Source organism: Scatophagus argus, chromosome 15 (genome assembly GCF_020382885.2).
Source record: "Scatophagus argus isolate fScaArg1 chromosome 15, fScaArg1.pri, whole genome shotgun sequence".
NCBI lineage: Eukaryota > Metazoa > Chordata > Actinopteri > Scatophagidae > Scatophagus > Scatophagus argus.
The window spans coordinates 12,750,934-12,774,648 of record NC_058507.1 but is presented as its reverse complement, the minus strand read 5'-3'; the positions used below and the strand labels follow the sequence as shown (position 1 = coordinate 12,774,648).

General features: G+C 41.1%; 3 protein-coding genes across 6 annotated transcripts; 2 read left to right on the top strand and 1 right to left on the bottom strand.

The window, feature by feature from the left end:
* Positions 1-58: 58 nt before the first annotated feature.
* On the bottom strand, positions 59-8,645 carry coq6 (coenzyme Q6 monooxygenase). Of its 2 annotated transcripts, XM_046412667.1 has the most exons (12): positions 8,252-8,644; positions 7,772-7,906; positions 6,252-6,310; positions 4,328-4,454; positions 3,045-3,175; positions 2,840-2,947; positions 2,506-2,568; positions 2,296-2,403; positions 1,512-1,714; positions 1,244-1,359; positions 740-906; positions 59-186 (listed from the first exon to the last, which is right to left on the bottom strand). In XM_046412667.1, the coding sequence occupies exons 1-12, from the start codon at positions 8,451-8,453 to the stop codon at positions 157-159; spliced, it is 1,449 nt and encodes a 482-aa protein (XP_046268623.1). In that variant the 5' UTR covers positions 8,454-8,644; the 3' UTR covers positions 59-156. The 2 variants fall into 2 exon arrangements, with proteins under 2 accessions (XP_046268623.1, XP_046268622.1); XM_046412666.1 differs by having other exon boundaries at positions 2,296-2,568; positions 8,252-8,645.
* A 17-nt stretch (positions 8,646-8,662) lies between these two features.
* Positions 8,663-17,365, top strand: fam161b (FAM161 centrosomal protein B). 3 transcript variants are annotated; one of them, XM_046412663.1, is made up of 10 exons: positions 8,677-8,923; positions 9,743-9,962; positions 10,039-10,568; positions 10,933-11,243; positions 12,850-12,968; positions 13,066-13,233; positions 13,353-13,452; positions 13,531-13,688; positions 13,932-14,021; positions 14,555-17,365. In XM_046412663.1, exons 2-9 carry the CDS (start codon positions 9,754-9,756, stop codon positions 14,011-14,013), a joined length of 1,677 nt encoding a protein of 558 aa, XP_046268619.1. In that variant the 5' UTR covers positions 8,677-8,923; positions 9,743-9,753; the 3' UTR covers positions 14,014-14,021; positions 14,555-17,365. The 3 variants fall into 3 exon arrangements, with proteins under 3 accessions (XP_046268620.1, XP_046268621.1, XP_046268619.1); XM_046412664.1 differs by lacking the exon at positions 14,555-17,365 and having other exon boundaries at positions 8,663-8,785; positions 13,932-14,518; XM_046412665.1 differs by lacking the exons at positions 13,531-13,688; positions 13,932-14,021; positions 14,555-17,365 and having other exon boundaries at positions 8,675-8,923; positions 13,066-13,204; positions 13,287-13,452.
* ngb (neuroglobin) lies at positions 17,048-20,207 on the top strand. Its single transcript, XM_046412669.1, has 4 exons — positions 17,048-17,177; positions 17,625-17,733; positions 17,832-17,951; positions 18,055-20,207. The coding sequence occupies exons 1-4, from the start codon at positions 17,080-17,082 to the stop codon at positions 18,205-18,207; spliced, it is 480 nt and encodes a 159-aa protein (XP_046268625.1). The 5' UTR covers positions 17,048-17,079; the 3' UTR covers positions 18,208-20,207.
* The last annotated feature ends 3,508 nt before the right edge of the window (positions 20,208-23,715 follow it).

Sequence of the window (23,715 nt, the reverse complement as noted above, 5' to 3'; positions counted from 1 at the left end):
GCACCAAAGTCAAACACACACACACACACACACACACAAATGGACAGTGACAAATAGGTTAAAATAGATCAATTTATTTTTACATTCACAATTTTTACAGCCTTGAAAGCTCACTGTCTGTGGAGATCCATCGACGGACACTGCAAGACTGATTCATCACTTGCTTGCAAACGTCATGATCTGTTCCTGCACGGGCAAAAAGAGGCAACAACTTAGAAACTCTGTAACCTTTGAACCACGCTTACTAAAAGCCTGTTACAGACGAGAAGACCGCTACACAGGACCTGTAAACCGGTGAACTTACTACATTTAATATGGAAGAAATGTCACGTTTGACTTTACGAAATGCCTTTACAACCAGTTATAGTCGTGTTGGTCTGAATCACTTAGTAGGGAATAAAGCCATTTCACATGAGTGGTCGGTAATAAAAGGGGTGTGAAAACACAAGCCAACACCGCTGTCCGCTGCCCCAGGGCCAGCCCTGCACCCCACCCACACACTTTTGGTAACACTAAATTTGGGGCTAAACTTAGATGCCATAGTAGTAGGTTCAGAACACTGGAAATTATAGACACTGCTAAAGTAAAGCTCCGTGTAATCAGAAAAGAGGGTGATGGGTGGAGTTAGGGTGGAGGCGGAGCTTAGGCTTGACAGGTGGTTGATCTTATCTGAGTGATGGCCAAGTTCAGTGGGATGTTCAGGAGGACGTGTTCGGACATAGAAGCTAGAAGGGCTTACTTTTAGTGCTGGAAGCATGTTGGTGGCCTGCAGACCGAAGGAGCGCAGGAAAACGACAGGAGCAGCGTTAGTAGAATAAAGGCGTTTCATGAGGTCGATGGCAGCCATCATGGGCAGATTGTGTCGCTGGCGTTCAGTTTCATATTCTAACAGGTGCTGAATCGCTCCTGTGGAAACAAAAAAAGACTGGGGATTAAAAACTGAGGACATATTGTAAGCTTGTGTATGTATGTCTGTTCTGTTAATGTTTTCTGCATTAAGTCAATACACTGGAGCTATTTTGACTTCAGGACATTTACCAGAGGAAAAATAAACACAATATCTCAATTCTTGGCAGAATTTATTAATAGTAAAAAACTTCAAATAAATGTTACAGGAAAAGCTGATGCTTTTTATAATCTAGAACAACGGCATGCGTCTGAGCTGGGGCTATGGAAAAGAGCTTAGGGGAAAACCACTGTTCTATGGTTGCAGTGCTTATGTCTGTTCAGAGTTCTCACTGACCCAGGTCCTTCCCGTTAAAGGCTGCCTGGCTCAGGAGCTGTGTGAGGCAAGCCACATCCCCAAAGCCCAGGTTGGCTCCCTGACCCGCCAGAGGATGCACACGGTGGGCTGCATCCCTGCAAAGACAAATATATCCCCCTCTCTGTCCAAATACATTCGACTCAAAGTATGCTATTTCATGCACAGTGCAAGAAAGCTCATGATCGATATGTTCACTTACAAACGAGTGCTAATGTGCAGGTCATTACCTTCACTACGAAAATCTTACCCGATGAGAGCTACTCGGTGCCTGATGTATTCTGACGCATGTCCCATGCCCAGAGGAAACATGACTCGGGTCTTTGGCCCGATCCCTGCCACACTTGGGGGAAGCTGTCGGGGTGAACCTGCAGACGGCATGATGACTGACAGGGCACCGCGGAACAGAGAGCCAGCCGTCTCAATCAGCTCTGACTGGTTCTCGTTACTCCACTGCGAGGCGACGGAGACATATTCACAACAGAGAGAAAACAGACATTATCCCCTTGAGTGGACAAAGAAATTAGCTGACATATGAGCAAAGCTGAACTCCAGGCCAGCACAAGTGCTTTTTTCCCCCCTCTCTAACTAACTGGTTTGGCAGGGTTTCGGGAGCTGGGTTAATTAAAAGAAGATGCCGGCCAGGCTATGCAGTTGAATTAGCTCTGTTTGAAAAACATTCCATGCAGTAATGGTCGACACTGGGAGACCACAGGTTTAATTAGCAAACCAGGCCTGAAACCAAACGTGACTCAACCGTGGTGACCCCGTTCATCAGCAGGCCCAGTAAAAATAGCCAGCTTGGGAAAAAGAAGTTTCTCTAAACATAAAAAATGATAGTGAAATATTAGTATTGTATAAAGTTTGGTCAAAACAATGACAATATTGTTTGTATGAGTCACTAAAAACAGCTCGACACGTGATTAAGTCAACATACAGCACAAATACAGAAATGTCTGTGTAACATCTCCCTGACAAACGTGGAAATCTAAATATAAATACATCAGCAGTTTGAAAGCTGGGGCAAAACTTACAAAGGCTGAGTTGACAGCATCGACAAAACTCTCCTCATCCAGCTCCAGCAGCTCCTCGGCGAGCCGATGGCTGGTTGACCACACCAGAGAGCTCTCTGTGTCCGACAGCTGCAGGACACAGAGCATGGACGCCAATATCAAATACTTATATGACAGACTGAGATTTAGCAAGATGAAAAAAATATACTGTAAATAATGCAGATATATCACCGGTAACATTGCAATGGGTCCTGTTGGGAGGAATCTCTGCCATGCGACATTGTTCTCAGTGGGCTGTCCAACACATAAATTAAACTAAATTAAATATCATACTGAAACTCTGCAGCATTGTATTGCAGGGTTTACATTTTAATTACATTTATTGCACATAAAAACAAGATGGTATAAAAGTTACTTCTGGGTGAGTGTATTGTTCTCTGCAGTAGTCACATACAATAATGTTTAAAAAATTAAAAAATAGAATCTACAGGAAGTGAGGCATAGCACATATTCTAATAAATCATGACAAATTATACTTTATTCATGTGTTGAATGTGATACTCACTTCTGATAAGTGCAGCACAGCAACCACAGCAGACTGGTCATAATTCCACTTGACTGTAGGTATCCCCAATCCCTGCCTCACCATTGAGTTTGGTCCATCAGCACCAATCTGAGAAACAGATGAGGAAACAGAAAACAGTAAAAGGAAAAAAAGGAGAAGGGCAGATGAACAGCTGCAACAGTTTGTGTGACAAAATGAAACTGACCAGCAGCTTGGTCTGAACAGTCTCTCCGCTGGCCAACGTCACCTGGACCCATGGGATGGCTTCCGCTGCCTGGTGGGGCTTGGGCCAGTCGTACTTCACCACCTTGGACCTGTACTTGACTTGCACGTTATCTAGCAGGACAGAAAAAAAAAAAAGCGAATACAAAGGCAGCAGAAAAGCAAAAAAAAGCAGTGCTTCTTAAAATGGCAACTGGTGTGACTCTCACACAACAAAGGGATCAATCTTAGTATGTATCATCACATTAAATCAGTACTTTTTCCGTCAAAACGAGAGGCCTGCAGCCAAAGCAGTGGAAGATCTATAAACCACCTCATAAAACACCATTGGTTTTCCTCCCTGGCACATGGTAGCTGCTGAAGTTCACATTTGACAATCTACTTAATCGTCTTGGCCTGCCACATTGCACTGACTATTATCATTTATCTACAAGAACACCACGCTGCACCTTTGACTTGCTGCCAGCTTCTTGAATTTTGCAACTATTCCTAAAAATACCAGAAACTGGATATCCCAAACATGAAAGGATCCTGAACTACGCTGGCTCATGCCGACTTGGAGCGGGACCCATCCGCAGAAGGGCTACTGGTTCCCGCACACAAATGTCAAATATGGGTTTTCAGTGATTGGAGAGCCGAGTTACATTGAAACCAGCTGGCGCGGAGCGAACTTCTCATGTACTGCACTGAGCATAACAACACCATGGCTAAAATGAGAGGAGAAAGAGGCGGATAAATGGGAGGCACATGAGGCAGAAACGTGCTGCAACCACACATCCGTTGTTTGGTGCAAAATGTTGAAAACTGTTTATAAATATGCCACTTTAACTGTCAAGCACACAACAATGCTAAGTTTTATTTGTGAAAGTCACAAAATTTGGTGAATTGTCAACAGCAACGCAGCAATATACACTGCAGTGCTTCATCGTCTTAAGAGGTGGCAAAGCTTCGGAACACATGACAGCTTTAAATAGGTCACTGGACCACTTCACGTGTCCTCAGAGGGTGCCGGGGCTCTGCTGCTCCCGAAATGTGAGGCTTTGATTGAAATTGCAGGGAAAAGTATGAGCGGCTCCAAGGGTTTAACACGTCTTTAAAAACAGTCACCAGGAGAGAGTACAAGTAAACAAAGCTTGGGGAACAGGATGGAATAAATGCGGTGGCATTAGCTGCCAGACTCAGAGTCTAATAGGCAGATGGAACAGGAATCACAGTGAACTGCTACTGTGCAGGGATTCATGTTTTAATCATAAATGTTGTGCTTACCGGACAGACTGTCCAGCTGTTTAGTGAGAGCAGCCACAACGATGTCATTCTCCACAATGTAGGCCATCTCGTCCTGCAGGTTCTCCTTATCGAATGTGATCAGGGCATCGGAGCAGGCATCCCAAACCTAAATGAGAGACCCATTATGCCTGTGGTCTAAAAGTCTAACCTTAAATGCATCCCCCCTCTACCTATATATAGCTGGGCACAGAAGTGCTGCTTCACTGAGCTGAACACATCAAAGTTGTTAGCTGCTGTCAGAGGTTGGCACAACCCGCGTACATTAAAACCCACAGCAATGAGGGTCACCTACACCACTTTCACTGAACGGGTGACTACAGCGTAAATGGAGCCCTGTGAGGTGCAGGGCCAAATGACATTTTTGTGATGTGGATTTCTACAAACATTTTCATGGAAACACAAATAACAAATGACATGTTTGTGAACATAAAAAGTGGGTCAATATTTATCCACAACCAAAAGTGGCAGAATGAGACACAGTTTTAGGCTCCTGTAATTCCAGCCCTGAAGGCACCATTTGAGTTAAACATGAGGGGGTGAGAAGTGTTTGTACAAGGTTAATTCTCTGCTGGCTTGTAACTATGGTGACAGAACCCATCATTCTGCAGTAATATGCTGCTGTGCTACTTTTTCCCAACTTGCCATAAAGTAGGGGGATATACCCTACAGAAAACCACTAATGGCAGTGGGTTTGCAACTTGTGATAAGTGGTTGGGAGGAAAGATTTACTGAGACCAGCCCAAAAATTGTTTTGGGCTTGTTTAATGCGGGGTGAAATGATGCAGCTTTCGGGTGGAATCACTTGCTACATACTTTGTGTGCGAGTTTTAAAACAATACACTTCCTTGCAACTTTATAGAGAAAAATGTGGGCAAAATGGCGCCATGATGGCAAAAACTATGTGTGTGCCTTCCGTTTCAAATCTAAACCCTCAATGCTTACTGGAGTTTTAAGGTGAATTTTACTGCATGGAAAGAATGTTATTTCGAGCTGACCTGCAGTACATACTTTCCAGTGCTATGGACTGGAGATGTATATGACTGAGATTCAGTAAGCAAACATGCCAAAACAGTGGTAGCAGAGTGAAGATATAATGGGGGAGGTACACTACCATAATCACTGTAAGGCATAGCATGATGACATCTTAGGCCCAGAGAGAAACCCTGCGGTCGAGTGTTTGGTACACAGCGACCACATCTTACAAGAGGGACTGAGCCTGCACCCGCAACCGTAAAGTGGGTTCACTGTGCAGCAAACAACCACTCTCCTAATCTTTCATCTTCTTTCCGTTGTTCACATGAATCTTCATAATTAGAAGATGCGGGGAATGGGTACCAATTTGAAAATGTCAAAATGATTTATTCTTCATATAAAACATGGCTTTAATAAATAAAACTTGCATGGTCAGGAGTAGCAACCAGTAGTTCGTACGTGCCAGGAGATGGCCCTTTTTAAATATACCGTGTGCTCTTTGGCATTCCTTGTGGCACAGATCCTGCAAAAGCTACAGAATGGGCATAAATTGCACAGAGGAATGCATGTTACACAAAACCACTGTTTGCCATTTTAATGTGAACAATTACACAACATAAACATGATTATATGATACAGTATTGTGTTGCTTGTTCATTAAGATGAATGACTGAGTAGAGGCTGAGTGTCACAGATTTTTCTCTCCACAAATTGTATAGCACTGAGATTGATGGATGAAAGAAATACATACAGTATGCCCGTAAATTAGGCAGTCTGGAAGACACATGAAGAAAAACTCAATTTGGGTAACAGAAGGATTCTCTCTGTGTGCAGTACTGGGTCAAGTTATTTTTGTTGGTCTTGAAATTATTTTCCTGAACTTTTGACAGAGCAGCACGATGTTACTTAATGTAACTGATGATAAACATACCTGCATCTTGTTATAGGGCTTGTACCTCATCGTTGTGATGTGCTCCCATGCACCAATACCTGTATGTGGACAAACACATTTACAAAACAATTACAATACTAATTTAATGCACTGACGTATGCCGATGTACTACAAACGATCGTGATCTGCACATTGGAAGGTTAAAACAGTGCTTTAAGGAAGACGCAAATCGTGGTAAATGTCTCTGTGATGAGTTTAAACTGAACATACTGAAAATCATTCATTAATACCACGCTGATACTTTGATTTGGTGCTACATAGTAGGACTTCAGCATAAACAATTGTGGTGGTGGTGAGCAACATCTAATTATTCTGCAAAACAACACAACAAGAATTTAAAATACTTTGAAAAGTTACTGTAAAATACATGCAGTGCCCCATAAGCTTGAGACAAGTTCTTACTTTTACTTTTTGCACAGGTGCCAGTAAGGAGGCAGTGAAGTCACAGCCAGGGATAATAAACTCCTTTCCACTGCATTCCTTTCATATACTCCGTTGACAATTCACTGTTAAAATCAGATAAAGGCTCTGACCAGGTAAAGGAGCTAATGCTGTTAAGTCAATAAATAGTCCACAAATAATGCTCACCTCTCACTGACACCTGCACTATGATTGTCATTACTAAAAATATCATCAGTGTGAACTGGAATGTTTTATTTAAAAAATGAATTCTTATTGAGTCAATCAGGTTGAGCCGAATCCTTGAAAAGTCTATCGAGACAAGAGCTGCACTGATTAGTCTATTAACTGATTAGTTGCTTGAAAAAAAAATTTAATTGCCAAAAATGTCAAAAAAATTTTAGTTCACCTTCTTAAATGTAAGGACTAACGTACGGATAATGAAAATAATATTTAGCTGCAGTCCTAACATAAACTTGAAAATAATCTGTAAACTGTCATATGACTGACTGGTGAGAAGCAAGGGTATAAGATGTGTGTCAGCACATGCACGCAGCCAGAAAGTTTGAAATAAATGCACACATCTGGAACAAAAACCATGTTCAGATATTTCTAATGGATTCTAGACCTGAGTTGGCGGATTTAGCACACAGAACACTTTTCACAGATGAGTTCATTATGCTTAAATCAGCTTAAATGCCAGACTCTCCCTTTCACTGACTGCCAAAATCTCTAAAGACAGACAAAGAAAGAATCCCATCCTTAGTGTAAATAAGAAAAAAGTAGAGTCAGGAAACATCCCAGGTGAAGTGACCTATCACATTAGGAACAATTCAGGTCAGATATGATCCCAGCTAAGCCAACATGACTGGACTGTCTGATCCCTGGCTTACTTTCTGAGAGTCATTTCATAGTCTAGCACCACACACTTCTCACAGGAAGGGAGGTAATCACCACAAAAATAACATTTTGACTTAACATCTCTGTCTGTGGTGAAACTGCCTTTTTAAATGTACAAAACCTTTCAACAAGAACATCAGAAATGCTTGTGTTCTTGTTCATCTGATGTGATGTTTTTGTGCTGTGAGTGTATACTGTACTGCTGAGGAGGGTAGCAGAGCCTGGACTGATGGAGCTGACTCTGGTGCTGTAGGTGTCTGGGACTTTGTCCATCACTTTCTTGTGACCCGCTTCAAGCAGGAGAATCTTCTTTCCCTCCAAGTTGGGATCCATGCCTGCCAAAACCATAGAAATACTGTATAAAAACGGCACTCATTCACTCACATTCAGCCTCAGCAGTGTTACTACAGTAGCAAGCATTGTTCAGATCATGTGGTGAAGCTGTTTAGGGTGTTAAATCACAAAATTAACTCAACTTGTTTTTTTCCCCCACATCTCTGAGCTAAGCTCTGAGAGCAGTTATCACTGTTTTCTATTCATTTACCTAAAGACATACAGGTTTGGGTGAATGAAGACCGTTCCTGATAAATCTACTTTTTATTTCAAGTGTGACTGGTTAATAATAGCTGAAAAGCCACACAGCAAAATATGGTCAGCTGGGCTTGGAAAGCATTACTCACCTAGGGAACATGCCATTGCAGATCCAACCATTCCTCCCCCGGATATAATAACATCATAAACGTCATTCTTGCCAGAATCGTCCCCATGTTCTGCACATACTAATCCCCGGCTGATTATTTTTATAGAGGATAAATGCTTATCTAAAATAAAACACCGGCCAAGAGCATTTAAGGCCAGCGTCGCCTTTGTGATCTTGTGCATTATTCTGACATTCACTCTGTCTTCATATGAAAGAGACCTCGCATTAACCAGCTCAAATCTGAAGTCTGGATACTTTCATATGAGGGTCAGGCAGCCGTTTCCCCTTGAACGTGTCCTAATAACCACAGCCGTGTCCCTTCTGTAATCCAGCCATGTTGTGTTGACAAGCGCTCCAGAAAAAGCTTTTCCGGGTTCGTGTCCAATCACAGAAGACGTCCGTCGCGGCTGACGTTGCTGCTTGTGTCCACAAACGGTGCTAATGCTACCGAAACGGAGAAGTGAGTGTAGGTGAAAGACACTTCGCTTCGTTTCAGGTTTTAAACAAAAGCCCTGTAAGTTTTACTTCAACAACAGACCTTGATAGTTTATCATATAAATTGTAGTTTATCTAGTTTGCGGAGATGTAACGTTAGGAGTTTGGAAGAAGGGTCGACGACACGAAACACTTCCTTAAACTCTTCTTTTACCAGGTTGGGGACTCATTATTACTTTCTGTTTGAATATGGCTGATTTTTTTATCATGTGATTCTGAGTGTAAGGAAATGGAGAGCAGGGTTGTACATAAGTATGAAACTAAAGATGTACGGAAACTTAGGCTCACTAACGCTAAATAAAAGCACATAAGTCGCGTTGAAAGAACAGAGGTCCGGTTGCCATGGTAACCCCTTTGCACAGACCGGAGGTGGTGCTGTCAGCACGTTTCATGTGTGAAAATACTACTTTTTGTTATATATTAGTTATTCAGTTTATAATAACATAAAACGTCATATAAGATTGGAGCTTCACCTGACAGATATTCTAAAATGATTATTTTCTTATTATTTCTTTATAATGTCCCTAAGACTTTCCCAGAGCCTTTGATGGTGCTTGTAAATCGTGTGTTTTGTTTTACCAAATCAAAAGTTATTCATTTTGTGATCAAGAAAACAATTTACAACTAATAAAACTAAAGTAAGTTCACATTTGATAATCTGGAATTTCTGATATTTGCTAAAGAAAACTACAAAAATTAGTAAACATCCATCCATCCATTTTCTATACCGCTAAATTAGTAAATAATTATCAAAATTATTGCCAAAAGTTTTTGCCTACAGCTTAATTGATTTAATTTCTGCTCTGTTATTCAGTTCAAGAAAATGTACATGCATGTATTGTCCAAATATTTGGGAAATATGAACTTTTTAAGTGATGTTTTGAGTCAGCGTCTGTGTGTGAGTTTTCATGTGCATGCACATGTCTCAAAAGGCGACTTTTATGGAAGAACATTCGGGTTGTTTATTTTTTCACAGGTCAGAGAAATATGTCAAAGCTGGAGACCTTGCTGCAGGATGGACTGAGATCAGAGTTAGTTCTCCAGCAGCATCTGAAGGCCCTGAGTGAGGCTCTCGGACAGCAGCTGCAGGAGACAGAGAAGAGACAGAGAGAGGAGCTGGAGAAGAGGATTCATCAAAATGCTCTACTGTCAAAGAACCAAGAGTATAATGATCCATCCAGGAACCATCAGACCAAGTAAATATCCTCAAATGTCTTCTATGTTTTGCCATAATTATATATATATATTTTTGAGAGCTTTGCTGTATTTCAGACCTGTGGGAATGAGAAGATCCACTTCAGCATCTGTCCTGACCTCAGACAAAGAGATTTTGAACCATCCCAGACAGTCAAAGGGGTCCAACTCACTTTCTGCAGCTTGGAAAACTCCAACAAAAGTGAACAACTGTTCTGTCATGACTTCCATGCTGACACTAACTAAGACCCAAAAGTGTGAGCGCTTTGCTTCATCTAAAACAACACAGATGAGCAAAGAGGAAGAGGCCGAGGCTGAGTGTCAGAAGAAGTTCTGCGCTATCCCAGTCCCCAGCTGTGTCACCCAGCCCCTCTATCAGGAAATGATGGAGCTGAGGGAGAAGGAGAGGAAGCAGTGCCATGAGCAGAGGAGAGAATTCTTGCTCTCCATTCAGAAACCTTTCAGCTTCCTTGAGAGAGAAAATGAGAAAAGGGAGAAGCTGATAGCAATGTTAAACCAAGTCTCACGTGATCAGAAAAGAAAGGCTGCTATCGTTAGGAGATCTTCTCACAAAGAGGTGAAAGACTCGTCAGATTCAGAGGTGAAAGGTAGGTCTCCTTTTCTATTGCAGGTTAGTGTTTGTCATAATAATTGGAATAAATATGAAAGTATGTAGTGATCAGATTCTTTGTAACATGACCTTATATGTCACTTCACAGGCAGAATGTACTGCCAACTTAGATCAGTATGTATATAGGACACTGGTTCACAATTTTTTTTGGCTTGTCATTCTTTATAGTCAGGCGGTGCTGCTTGTGACCCCTCCTCAAGCAGTTTTACCAAAGAGTGATGTTTTCTTCAAAGATTGTTCCATTTTAAACTTTTAGACACCTCAATAGGTAAAACTCTAGAAAAGTTCATGTTAAACGCATGTGTAAAACACGTCTGTTCAGTTACTGTATTTCTGTGCAGACCAGGAGCTTTGCAGACAAGTCAACCCACAGACATCAGCGCAGCATGATAATCCCACTGTGTCTGGCAGCCCAAAACTTCGTACTGCTGAACGCACCAGGAAAGAAAAGCTGCAATTCCTGTATGAGAGACCCAGCTTCCATCCCAAAATAATCCATCAGGTCCCAGATTTCAACAAGCTGCACAAAGCCTTACAAACAGAGGCACTGAGAAAAACACAGAGTAATGAAGTGATCAAATGTCAACCATTCCATCTGAGGACATCAGCTCTCCCTGCAAGGAAATCTAGGATGAGCCCTCAGAACTCACAGGTAAAGTGTTGTCCATGCCTGTTGTTTTGTTTACCTGGGGAATTGAATTAAAATGGATTCATTCAGTTTTTTTGTTGCTTAAATTCCTCCATTCATTTCAGTGCAGTTTGGTTTTAGTTACTCCTCAGGATATGAGCTAACTGTAGTTTAGTTTCTGTTGAATTTTATTCTTTAATAATTTATATCCATTTCATTAATAGAATTCAAATTTTATGGTAATCTGATTTGTCAGAGGTGGTAATTATAAGCAGAGATCTGAGAATGAATTAGTGACATCTCAAAAATATTACATCAATAATATGTAAAGAAAAAATGTCTGTCTTAAAGAGTCAGTGTTTGTAGTAGAATTACAGACGAAGAAGACATCCAGGACTCCAAAACACCAGATGGCTTCATGTTGTAGCATTGCTTCTCTGCTTGATGGATGGTTCGAAAAACATACCCACCCACCGCTTGTCTTTTTTAAGGGGGGTAGGAAACCACTATCCTTCCTTAAAGCCTGTAATGTTCCACACGGCAAACAGTGCTGATTACCTAAATCCTTGCTCATTTAAAAAGGCCCACATCACTATGATTGCACCAAATGTACGAAAACAGACCTAATAAGAACAGATGTTTACCCTGCAGTTTTCACAGGCTGTATAATATTCTATCATGTGTTCCTGTGCTTCCTCAACAAGCAGAAGTGTTGTTTATTTCATAAATGTGAAAAAGGGCTTAGGCCTGTTCACATTTTACTTTCTATTCTGTGTTACTTGGGAGTAATTTGGGTGATGATAAAACATCTAAGCTGAAATGGGCTCCAGCCTCACCGCAACCCTGATGGATAAGCGGTGTGGAGAATGGATGGAAGGATAAAACATTTATTGTATGGGTTATGTCCTTATCCAGCACGTCTGTTATTTTTTCTGTCATCACAGTTGCTATTTTAAATACAGTGAGCACTTGTTTTAGAGAAAATATTCCCCTCCCTTGAGCAGTTGTATTTCAAACTTTCCTTACCTCATAATTTATCAAGTTTAATTGATGTCCCATCTCTACAGCGCCTGATATACAGCCGTATATTTGTTCACATTTTGTTCCTTTCTCAGTCCAAAAGATTTTTTTAAGATCCATTACATATTTCACAAGACTCCCTTACATATGTGTTGATTGACATTTGTCTGGGTGGATGATTCACACAAGGGCATTACAGAGTAAAAATACTTATTACAGTAATTAAATAAGAATAACAGTAATTTACATCCATCTAAAGTGGCAAAATTAACTTTGTGATTTGACAGACAATGTTTGTCTTTTCTAGTTCAACTCCAGTACTTTTACATTTTATCATTCTTTTTCGCTTGGCATTGATCAAAGTGAATAAAGAGAGTTTTTTCCCCCACATTCAGTCATTCTGTGCTCTTTCATCTGACAGATAACCCTCTTGTCCTTCAGAACTCTCTGCACACATTCGGCATGTCTATATAAAGGCCTTCGTCCTTGCATCTGGCTTACATCAGTTCATAGACTAATGTATAATTTGCTGGTGTCACGACTGCACCGTGTAGGGTTTTATTTAAATTTGTTTTGCAAAAATGTTAACTATTTTCCCTCTCATTTGCAGGTACCAAAAATAAGTAATCTAAGTAGAAGCAAGTCACTTGGTACCTTGACATCACTTTCCACGGACACACTCCCAATATACATCACGGATGCTGTGAGGAAGCGCTGCATGGCCATCAGGTGACTTGGATTATTTTGGGACTTAAGATTTTTCCCTTTACATACTAAATAGCTAAAAGATGCAGAATATTTAGACAGGATCTTTTTATATTCACAGAAAGTCCATAGAGATGAGGGATAGCAAGAATCAGGAGAGTTCAGACTGGTTGAAGAAGTACCAAATGAGTTCCCAGGCCATGAAGAAGACGGTCTCACTTCATGCAAAGTTGTTGGATCCACACAGCAGTTTGAAAGAAGTACACAATGAAAAACTACAGCACCACTGGTGAGTACTGGTCAACTTGGGCTGTTCATTCTCCAATTTTGCAACCTTTGCAGCTCACATCACAACAACCGCACACGCCTGCTGCAGCCGCTCCAACTATAATCTTCTCTTACATGAAGGGCGGCTGACCAACAGAGGATGAGAGAGTACATGAGAGAGTTACGGGATATGAAAGCGCGGGTCAGTGAACGCCCTTATTTGTTCGAACAGGTGAAGCAGGTAAGTGACATAGTGAGCTGAGGAGTCACGCTGTAAATGACATTCCCCTCCAGGATAACTCTGAGTTTTTACCGGCAGAAAAATGCGAAAGCTCACGCAGAGAAGGCGTACAGGAACAAGCTGAAGAAGGCTGGCTTAAAGGAGCAATTTCTTGAAGAAAATGCAGAAGCAGCTGAGGAAACATCAATATCAAACAGATCTGAGGATGATACAGATGAGAAAGATATTCAAAGCAGGTATGCAGAGTGAGAATTTTTAGTTTTGTTCATCCACTATGTAATACCACTGTGTCCGGTAAAATTATGAATAGCTCTTGTGCTGGAGAGCCAAGGACTTCATGTGGTTTGGTCATTTTACATTACATAATTTTCTGAGCTTGCCCTGCAGTCTTTAGTGAAGAAAAGACAAATACTGTAGCCAAGTAAAAGTTCGATGTAATTACAATATAGCCATTTCCTAACCCAAAATGTCTGATTTAGGCAAGAAAATGTAGACGATGGGGAGAAAATTGAAGATGTGGAAGAGAAGAGCGTGAAGTCCAAAGGGGAAGAAATGCCATGATCAAAAAGGTTGAGTCGGCACAGAGTTTTTTGTGGCCTCTCCACTAGAAAACAACACTGTCCTCAAAAATGATTCATGTCACGGCTAACTATCCGCACCAAGCGTTTGATAGTTTAAGATGCGGAACTGTAAATTATGCAATTACAAAAAAACGGGACTTTTCACACACAAATGTCAGGGATCATGGCTGAATAAAGTTTAGATATATTTAGTGATTCATATTTTACATGTTTTGCACACATACACATACACATATATATATATATATACATCCTTCTTTTAGTTTTGTGAAAATTTTGCTCAGAAATATGAACACTGTAATTTAGAGGATGATGAACACTTGGTTACCAGAATAAACAGTTCAAAAACAAAATGAGAACTCCAGTTGAGACCACTGTGTCTGTAACATTAATTTGTGTTTTACCATGAAGCAAGGAGCTTCCGGCATAAAAGGGAATTGCTATATTTTTACAGTGAAATATTTTATCTGTCACTGCCTTTAGTTTCATTTCATATAAATGTATATTTTTTAATTGGGCAGGTCTGCTAAGGACACCAAGCATGAGCCTGACATGGCCCTCTCTCAGATGGTTGGGTTAAAGTTCCCAGTTGTTTCTACAGCCACAATAACACCTAAACAAACAGTGCACAGAGACCACTTCAGTGATCTGCTCCAAGCCCTTAGACCCACATCAAATATGCTATGTATACTGACCTCCACTTGTGCTTGGACAGCTGACTGCCAGGAATGAGATAATTTTTACATACAAGCCACATGGGAATGTCTGACTGTGTATATAATGGTAATCAAAATGTAATCATGGAGACCAGTGCATACCAAGAAATGCCCATACGTTTTGTAGGCCACTGTGTCATGCATTTTTTTGCAATAATTTGCTTGGGTTCAGGTCAAGACATCATCATTTGTGAAGTAATTCATCTAAAGGGAACACTACTGAATGCTTAGTTTGAATAGCACCATGTCATTAAGAGCTCATATGTTACATACAATTATAATGCAGTTTTCTGCTGCCAGAGTGATGCGCATGTCTACATGGTGACTGTAATGTGACTGTCAGGGAAATAAAGAAAGCATATGATTAATTTCGCATAATTAAAAACATAAGAAAAGCAGAAAATCCAAAACATTATTACATATCACCTACAGACGTAATAATTAATGACACAAGCCCCTTTGAGATCTCAAGCATCACATGACAAAGCTTCAAGGGCTCCATCCTGTCAGGTTGTCATGGGAACTGTGTATCCCTCCCCATTCTGTCTCGTACTCCCTCAGGAGAGCGCTGTGCACCTCTGATCCCCCCGGTGCACGGCTGAAAACAAAACCAATCTCTCCAAACCTGTTAGATAATATCGGAGTGTGAAATGCCCAAGAGAGGAGGGACATCTAATTAAACAAACTAGCGCCTCGAATGTTTGCGGAAGCTGAGAAAGGGAACAAACACATCTCATTTAGATTAATGAGAGGTTGTGCACTTGGCCAGTGAATGTTATGATCACGCTGTTTGAGGAGTGGCTCTCCTTAGCACACGAACAATATAATTTTGCCAAGGTGGTGCATTCAGGTCTTTTATTTTTCCAGCTGCTGAACGATATAAAAATTCCTGCACGTTTAATTCTGTAAATGCATGGGTTGCAAATGTAGGCAGTTGAGGACACGCCCTAGAATAGAGGATATAGGCCTTAAATGGACTGCACTGTCACAATGCCAGCCAATTTCTAGTCTCACATTTTCCTTTTCTGTCTTTTGGCTCTTCCATAAACTAACTCTCCTGTTATATCGCATCCGTTCACCTTTACCTCCCCTACAGTATCTCATGTGTTCCGGTCATATATCACCTGATCGCCCCCGGCCACCTGTTCCCACTTCCCCTTCAGCACAGTGCCATATGTACCAGCCATATGTACCATTTATTCTCTTTCTGCCTGGGCTTTGCCAGTTGTAGCCCCTCTGCCTGCCTGGACTGTTGCTCACTAAACAGATCCCTCAGTAGATGCCTCATCTCTTGTGTTTTCTAGGTTTTGACTTTGATTTTACTGACTGGTCTCAGAATTGTGCTTTTGGGTTCAAGCCTGGTTTTACTGAACCATTCACTTGCCTTAAAACATCAGCTATTTCACTGTATGAAATCCTTATGCTGTGTTTTCTGGTTACTGTGTTGAACATCTTAATTCTGTGTTTATATATCTTGTGTGTAAATGCTCTTGATTATAAAGTAAAAGTGCAAATGTCATGTATTTTTGTTAAGTGCAGTTTATGTTGTGCAGGCATGTATAGTCTCTGTATGTTTTAGTCCTTGGTTCACCTGCAGGAGGAGCTGTGGCTCGCTGCAGCCTCTCTGGAGCAGAAGAGAGAGACCCCTCTTTTTCTCCTTCAGTGGCATGAATAATATCCCCAGTGCTGGAGAGAGAGCATATCAAGAGGCAAATGGGAAGGGGAGAGAAAGAGAGAGAGAGGGAGAGAGATAGCAGCCAGTGTGACAGATAAGAGCGTGGCACAACTTGTCTCCCTGACTGCACCGTGGGCCGGGGAAAGAGAGAGCAAGTGCACCAGAGTGTCAGGCAAGGCTGCTGCCTGCACACACACAAACTCTCTCTCTCTCTCTCTCTCACACACACACACACACACATACACACACACACACAAACAGACACACACACTCACACACGCACACACACACTCACACACGCACACACACACACACACATAGACAGACCCCTCAGCCTGGCTGCACCAGAAGAAGTTCAGAGAGAAGACTGACCTCAAGAAGGTACAGTATATTTGTGTGTCTCTAGCCTGGGAATCATATCCCCTGCAGCCCCGTCCCCCTCTTTGTAAGTGAAACATCAGTAGAAAATCAGATGTGTTACGCTCACTTGATGATTTGATGCTCCGTTTTCTTTCCAGGTGGGTTTGGTGGAAGTTTGGTCTGTGGATTAACTCAAATGTTATGGCCTTCCTCAAACTGAGCCTTCTTGTCCTGTAGAGGAGTTGTGTGTTTCCACTCTAGAAGAACTTGTCTTGAGTTTGCAGCCTGAGGGAGGATGGAGAAGCTGTCAGAAAAAGACAAGGAGCTGATACGAGGCAGCTGGGAGAGCCTGGGCAAGAACAAAGTCCCCCATGGTGTCATCTTATTTTCCAGGTAATGTTTTATACAGTCAGCGTGAGTCAAATGGATTTACTCAGTAAAGTGATTTGTGAGAGAAGAAAATGTTGTTGCTGTGCAGTTATCCTTTTATTGTCCTTTCATCAGCTTGAATTCTAAAACAACAAAAAGTAATCTTGCTTGTTTTTTATGTTGCTACTTAATAGCCGCGGTGTTATGTATCAGGTTTGGAGAAAGAATCAAGCTAGATCCTTCGCTGCACACTTTCATCATGCAGGGACCGGACCGGAAGCTTGACTTGTTGCTTGGCGACAGACTGCAATAGTCCACAATTTACTTTGAGACAGCTGCCACTAAATCAGAGACTAGCACAAGAGATTTATACATGTATATTTTACGGATTGATTTGTGTCTGTGAGGAGGTTTGGCAATCCATGCAATGTGTATACGCCTATAGAACAGTGTGGTATTTGTCTGTGGTAGACTGTTTGAGCTGGACCCTGCGCTCCTCAGTCTGTTCCACTACAGTACAAACTGTGGCTCCACACAAGACTGCCTCTCCAGCCCTGAGTTCCTGGAACATGTCACCAAGGTGAGCTCCTTTCGTTGCCGTGACCGCTGCAAGTATGCAGTTTGTGCTTGTGCAAAGTCTGAAACGCTGTCTGTGTGTGGATTTGCATGTGATCCCAGGTGATGCTTGTGATCGACGCAGCAGTCAGCCACCTGGATGACCTTCACTCCTTGGAGGAATTTCTGCTCAACCTTGGGAGGAAGCATCAGGCGGTTGGCGTCCATACCCAGTCATTTGCTGTAGGACCAACATTTAGTATAGTGCAACTCTCAAAACAGCAATGTCACAAGTGAATGAGCTATGAAAAAATATGTCTTTTTTGTTTGTTTTGGACTTCTGTAGATGGTGGGTGAGTCCCTTCTCTACATGCTGCAGTGTAGTCTGGGCCAAGCCTACACAGCACCGCTGCGTCAAGCTTGGCTCAACATGTACAGCATCGTGGTAGCAGCCATGAGCCGAGGGTGGGCCAAGAACGGCGAGGACAAGGCTGACTGAGGCGCACAGCGGGAGCTTCTGAGCAGATGCTGTCAAATCACTCAAAGTGGTTGCCATGGAATGCTGTACATTTGCTCTGTAAGTGGGGTCGCGTAGTGTAGCAAATGTCTGGTGTGGTTACACTTTACAATTGGATCGACCAATCGCAGAGTTTATTTTCTGTGCTGTGGAGTTTTAGCTACCAGGCATTGCTGCTGTACAGCTGTGAGGACCAAAGCAAGCCTGCTTAAGTTCTTCTAAGTCTGGACCTGTTATCTAAGAGCCTCACACTGAGAAAAAGCAACAACTGTTGAGTCTCTTTGTATATAACAGCTTTGATTTATCTACTTATCTACAAACGATTGCAGTGACTGTAGTGGTCTTTGTGCTGTATCTTAAAAGAATTGCACAATTGTGAAACACTAGATATTATATTTAGGCATCACCCACTATTCAAACTGTGATGGTTACTGTGGCCAGCATGGGCAGCTCTCTATCGAACTGGAACACAGTGATACTTGACAAAACATGTGAAGTTTTGGAACAAAGCAATGTGATTTTACAGAAGAAAGTCCTATCACCTTAACCATGATCATAACTGTGTTTTCTGATGATATTACAGATCATTACACCTCTTTTCTGTGTGTGACGTTAACATTTGCAACTTGTTAAAAATGATATTCAGTAGATATTGACAAGAACTGTTATACTCTGACAGCTTTGATCAGAGATCTATGACTGTTAAGGCGTCCACATGCACCTCACTCGACATGGTGTGTGATTTTCTCCTCAGTAGAGGTTATGAGTATTTTAATAGGCTTCAGCTGACTGTTAAATTCTAACTAATAGACTGTTATGTGACCCTTTTTTAGAGTTTAGAAATAAAAGGCCGTCTTGGAGGAATTTTAAAATCTTTCTTCCTTGGCTATCCATTTTCAGTCATTGTGTAAAGTAGTTTTGTTGTACTGTAGTCGCTTATCTCAGTAATGCTTATTAACTGTGTTGTTGTGGCTACAAACATAGTATTACTTCAGATTTAGAGGTGAAGAATAAGCAGATGAATAAGCAGAGTGGCCTGCATTTCTCCAGCACAAACCCTCTTGCATGGAAGTGCGGCTGGAAATGAATTATTATTTTGGATTATGAAACAAACGTAATTGTTATCCTTTTAATTTATTAACTCAAAACCAATAATATAGAGACAGTGTGTGCTGTCTGTAGACACTGTCCAAAATGTGTGTTCTTGTTATTGCTACAACACTGTATGTATAATCCTCAGCTGTTATATTTACATTCATGATCATAATGCCAAGTAACTTAGCAACAGTGCGCCAAGTGTTAGATAATAACACCATACAACTGTAAATCCAAGCTGCTGATATGTGGTTATCATTGCTTTAGCCTGAGTTTTACTTTTATAAAGTTTATTTTTATATTCTCAAATGTATGTGTAGTTAAATAGCATTCTTTTTTTTTATTTTCAAACGTGATGTACCGTACATTATATCCTTCATTTAAACAAAACAATAGAAATAACTTCTAAATGTGCAGTCCTTTCAGATAATTGTAAAAGCTGAGTTTTCTATTGAACTATTTTATCCCCGCGTGGTATGTTCAGTCTGTTCTTTCCAGCACACAGGTGTAATGTTTATGAACTGACTATGTAGGTGGTGTATTTGTAGTGGTTCTTTTCTTAGCACACTGGAGGTTGTTGTTCTCCATGTCTCTTGTGTTCACTTACCTGAGATTAGGTATTTTTTGTCAGGCATTACCAACAACTGCCATGTTATCCTGTTAACATCCAGCTCTGTACATATTGGGTGTGTCACTGTCTACCTCATCATTATCAGCTGCTACTGAACAGTGATGACTTCACCTAGTTATCCTTCAACCAAAAACGCACAATATTATTAAGGTTAATGCAAGCACGCACTCTTTGTAAAGTGGATTATGTCCTACACTTTTAAAGGAAACATGTTGTGTGCTTACTTGAGATGAAATAAAGTGATCTTCTGTGGAAATTTTTCTGCTATACGAGGTCAGTGTGTTTTCCCTTCGCTCTCAGATTGTTTGTCACCGACTGATGATAGCTGTAACACAATGGTCTGCATTTGAAATCAATAACACGATGCTTGATTTCCTTCCCACTGACAGCCCATCCCCTTGCGTTACATAAGATTCAAGCGCTGAGTGGCTCATCGCTCTTGGCTACGGAGACGAGGGCGACTTCAGGCACATCAGCCCACTTACTCATGCAACTGCACAATGTTACTCAAGACTGTTTACAGAACTGCCAAGAAATTCACAAATGTTCCATTTTATTCTTTGCAATATGGACAGTTTTGCTTTTATCCTCCTCCAAAAACAGTAAAATCCCAACAGAGAGATTTCATGTGCTTCTGGCTGAATATCAGTTTGCATGTGTTGGATGTGTGAAGCCATAGAGATAAGAGAAGCGGAGAACGTCGCTGTAATGACTTATTTGAACACACAGGGCTCATTCCTCTCAGATAGACAATTTGGATGTATCATTGTAAAAGTCACATCCATGAGCTGGCTGTCTGTTCTGCGGTTGGAGCAGTGGCTGACATGTCCTTAATCTGTCTCTCTGCACTCCCAACAGTATCCTCACTCTCTCTGTCCCACAGAGAGTCTGCTGTATTTATGTTGGCTCCCTGCTCCATGTCTTTCTTCAGCCTCCAGAGCAACTCTGAGCCAGGGCTGTCTAGCCACTGGGCCTCACAGAGACTCTGACCTGACCATCTCTTGGGTCACCAACCAATGGTTAGATTGCAGCGAAATTCATTGAGCTACTGACTAAAATACAGTAGGTGTTTATTTCCCTTGCGGTGAATCATTATTCAGCCCCTATATGTCTTACCTTGTAATGTACGAGGATTTGCTGTGAAGGCTGTCGTCTGAAGCGGAGTCTGCGAGAAAAGACAACACACATTATTTTTAGAAAGTCTGCAATGTGTTTTGGAATGAAGGGGTATTGAACGTTGTCATGGCAACTGTTAAGTGATGGTCCATAGTTGTGTGTGTGTGTGTAATTGGGTTGAAGGAGGAAAGCAAGGCATTGCTCAGTCACTCACTCATCCTAAATCATACTGTGGTGAGGAGCAAGGAGTGGACGGTGACTATGAATGCAGGCTCGGGCTAATAAGGCTCGCTCTGATAGCTCTTCTAGAAGCTGGAGTTTGCAACACAAGTCTGCCAAGCAACAACCGCAACAGTGGGGATGAGCTGTCTGTCATCAACTCGCTTCCAACATGAGGTACAACCAGTTCAAGGATAAGGCTGGTGTTAGGAGTATATTTTTCTGCTTGTCAACAAATCACATGAAAAGACCAACCATCAACCATGGGTTCCTAATGAAGAGGTTATCTTTAAAAAATAATGTTGTTTTTTCATAAATATACAGTTTTAATAAAAAACTACTCAAACCGGGGCCATTTTCAGCTGTGAATTAATATACATTTCATGTGTTGCAGTTTGTCGACACAAGAGGCATCTCACCCACTTTTTCTCAGTTGTAAGAATAGATACACTTTTATTTTTGATCTATACAGCTGTCAATACAGGCCATATAACAACTCATGTATACTTACAAACCCAACCCAAAGCCTATTTCTATGCTTTAAATCTATTTTCTTCCATTTCACATGAGAAGCTGTGGTGATTGTATTATTATTTTGAGCATGGATGACCTACACTCAATACTATGCCTGAACACATCATCCTTTAATAAGGCTTAAAAGGATCAGTTCAATTCAGGACATTTGGCAATCCACTGACAATTAATCTCTGGTGGTTTTGTTCTGCTGGCAATCCATACTGCCATAAGTTTAAGCACAGGGTTCAGATTGGAAGTTGATACAGAATCTGTGATATGATCAAAAGTTCTTCAAAATGGTGAGATTAATGCATTATCTCCAGTTTCTTACAACAAGGACAAAATTTCAATCTCAGCTTTTAAGGCACCAGGGGAAAAAAGGCCTTTACATACTTTAAAGAGTTTGGTCTAGACCTGCTCTACTTGGAAAGTGTCATGAGATAACTTTTGCTGTGAATTGTATATATAAACTGAATTGAATTCAGAAAACTGAAATTCAAAACTCTACTACAAAATGAAAGGTCACGGATGAACTCTCTTATAGAAGTATGTTCAGTACAATGTACTCTTGGGAAAATAAAAAGTTCAAAGTTATTAACAAAATTGTTATTATGTGAATACTTAACAGCATCATCTTATTAAGCCACATTTGCATGCTTAAACTAAACCATATGGGAGTGACATTATGCTTGCTGCATGTAGGAGGCAGAGACATTTTCCAGTCTAAGCATCTGGGCAGGAGAAAGGCGAGTGGTGGGCCATGCACCCAGAGGAATTCACCTTTCACTGAGATGCATGCTCTCAGCAGTTGCTACTGGCGATAGGGGAAATGTCAGGGACTTTTCTTTCTTCTTTTGTAGCTCTTAGCAACAAAGAAGCATTGTATATAATGGCAAGCATGTTATTTTGCTGTTGTTTTTTTTCTTAGAAACCCTTTCACTACAGAAAAATGGAGTCCATGCAGTCGGTATGAGACGTTTCTCAGAAAAACGTACTTGTGCACCACTTTGCTGGAACAGCATCTACCACTGGCACTATGCTGCTACCGCTTTCCAATGTGGTTTGGATAAAAGCAGATGCTCATACAATTAATTGCCCCGTCCACCCTCAGATGTGGTTCGAGGGACAAATGAGGTCTGTAATATTTACAGAGGTTTGTGTTGAGGCTAGTTTGTATGCAGACACACCGCTTCAAACACTAAGCTAACATGCACCTGCATTCATTAGCCGCCTCTCAGCTCTGTAAAATGAGGGTATCTGGTCTGTGATTGTCTATGGAGAGTCGTCTATTCAAAGCAATCACTCAGCACTAATGTGCTTTGTCAGACTCTCATATGAAGCTACAACCAGCAGCTGGTTAAATTACCCTGGCTTTGTGAAGGTAAAAAATATCTGCCTATCAGGGCCTTTTAAGCTCAGAAATTAAAACGTTTTTATATCTTACTTTTTTAAATCCGTCTTAATTAATTTAATCCGTTCAAAAACTAAAGTGTAAACAATGACAAGATGTAGTTTTCAGTATGGCTAATTCTTGGCTAGCCGCGGTAGCCTGACTTTGCCCCACAAAATCTCACTTTAACACTTTGGTTCGTATACAGAGTAAAGAAACCAAAAACTTGTTCATTGGTGAGACTTAGATGCTAGTAGGCAAGATTCATTACCTTTGTTACAGAGTCATACTGACTGTTTGGCTGCTTCCCACCTTTTGTGCTAAAGTTAATTGGCTGCAGAAGGTGGCTTCATATTTAATGTACAGACACAAGGATCAATCCTCTCATCTGACATCCAGCAAGAAGTCAAATAAGAAAATTTCCCATTATTTCAATCTATTCCTTCAAATGGTAAAGTTAAACAACAGTCATAAACTTTAGGCTACTGTGTATAAAATATCTGTTGCACATTTCCTGAAGGCA

Excerpts from the sequence above, each read along its gene's own strand:
- fam161b (XM_046412663.1), top strand. The coding sequence starts at position 9,754 with ATGTCAAAGCTGGAGACCTTGCTGCAGGATGGACTGAGATCAGAGTTA. Across the intron at positions 12,969-13,065 it reads AAGCGCTGCATGGCCATCAG|AAAGTCCATAGAGATGAGGG; the intron begins GTGACTTGGATT and ends TTATATTCACAG. Across the intron at positions 13,234-13,352 it reads GAAAAACTACAGCACCACTG|GGCGGCTGACCAACAGAGGA; the intron begins GTGAGTACTGGT and ends TCTTACATGAAG.
- ngb (XM_046412669.1), top strand. The coding sequence starts at position 17,080 with ATGGAGAAGCTGTCAGAAAAAGACAAGGAGCTGATACGAGGCAGCTGG. Across the intron at positions 17,734-17,831 it reads TCCTGGAACATGTCACCAAG|GTGATGCTTGTGATCGACGC; the intron begins GTGAGCTCCTTT and ends ATGTGATCCCAG. Across the intron at positions 17,952-18,054 it reads TCCATACCCAGTCATTTGCT|ATGGTGGGTGAGTCCCTTCT; the intron begins GTAGGACCAACA and ends GGACTTCTGTAG.
- coq6 (XM_046412666.1), bottom strand. The coding sequence starts at position 8,453 with ATGCACAAGATCACAAAGGCGACGCTGGCCTTAAATGCTCTTGGCCGG. Across the intron at positions 3,176-4,327 it reads ACAGCTGGACAGTCTGTCCG|ATAACGTGCAAGTCAAGTAC; the intron begins GTAAGCACAACA and ends CTGTCCTGCTAG. Across the intron at positions 187-739 it reads ACATGCTTCCAGCACTAAAA|GAACAGATCATGACGTTTGC; the intron begins GTAAGCCCTTCT and ends TTGCCCGTGCAG.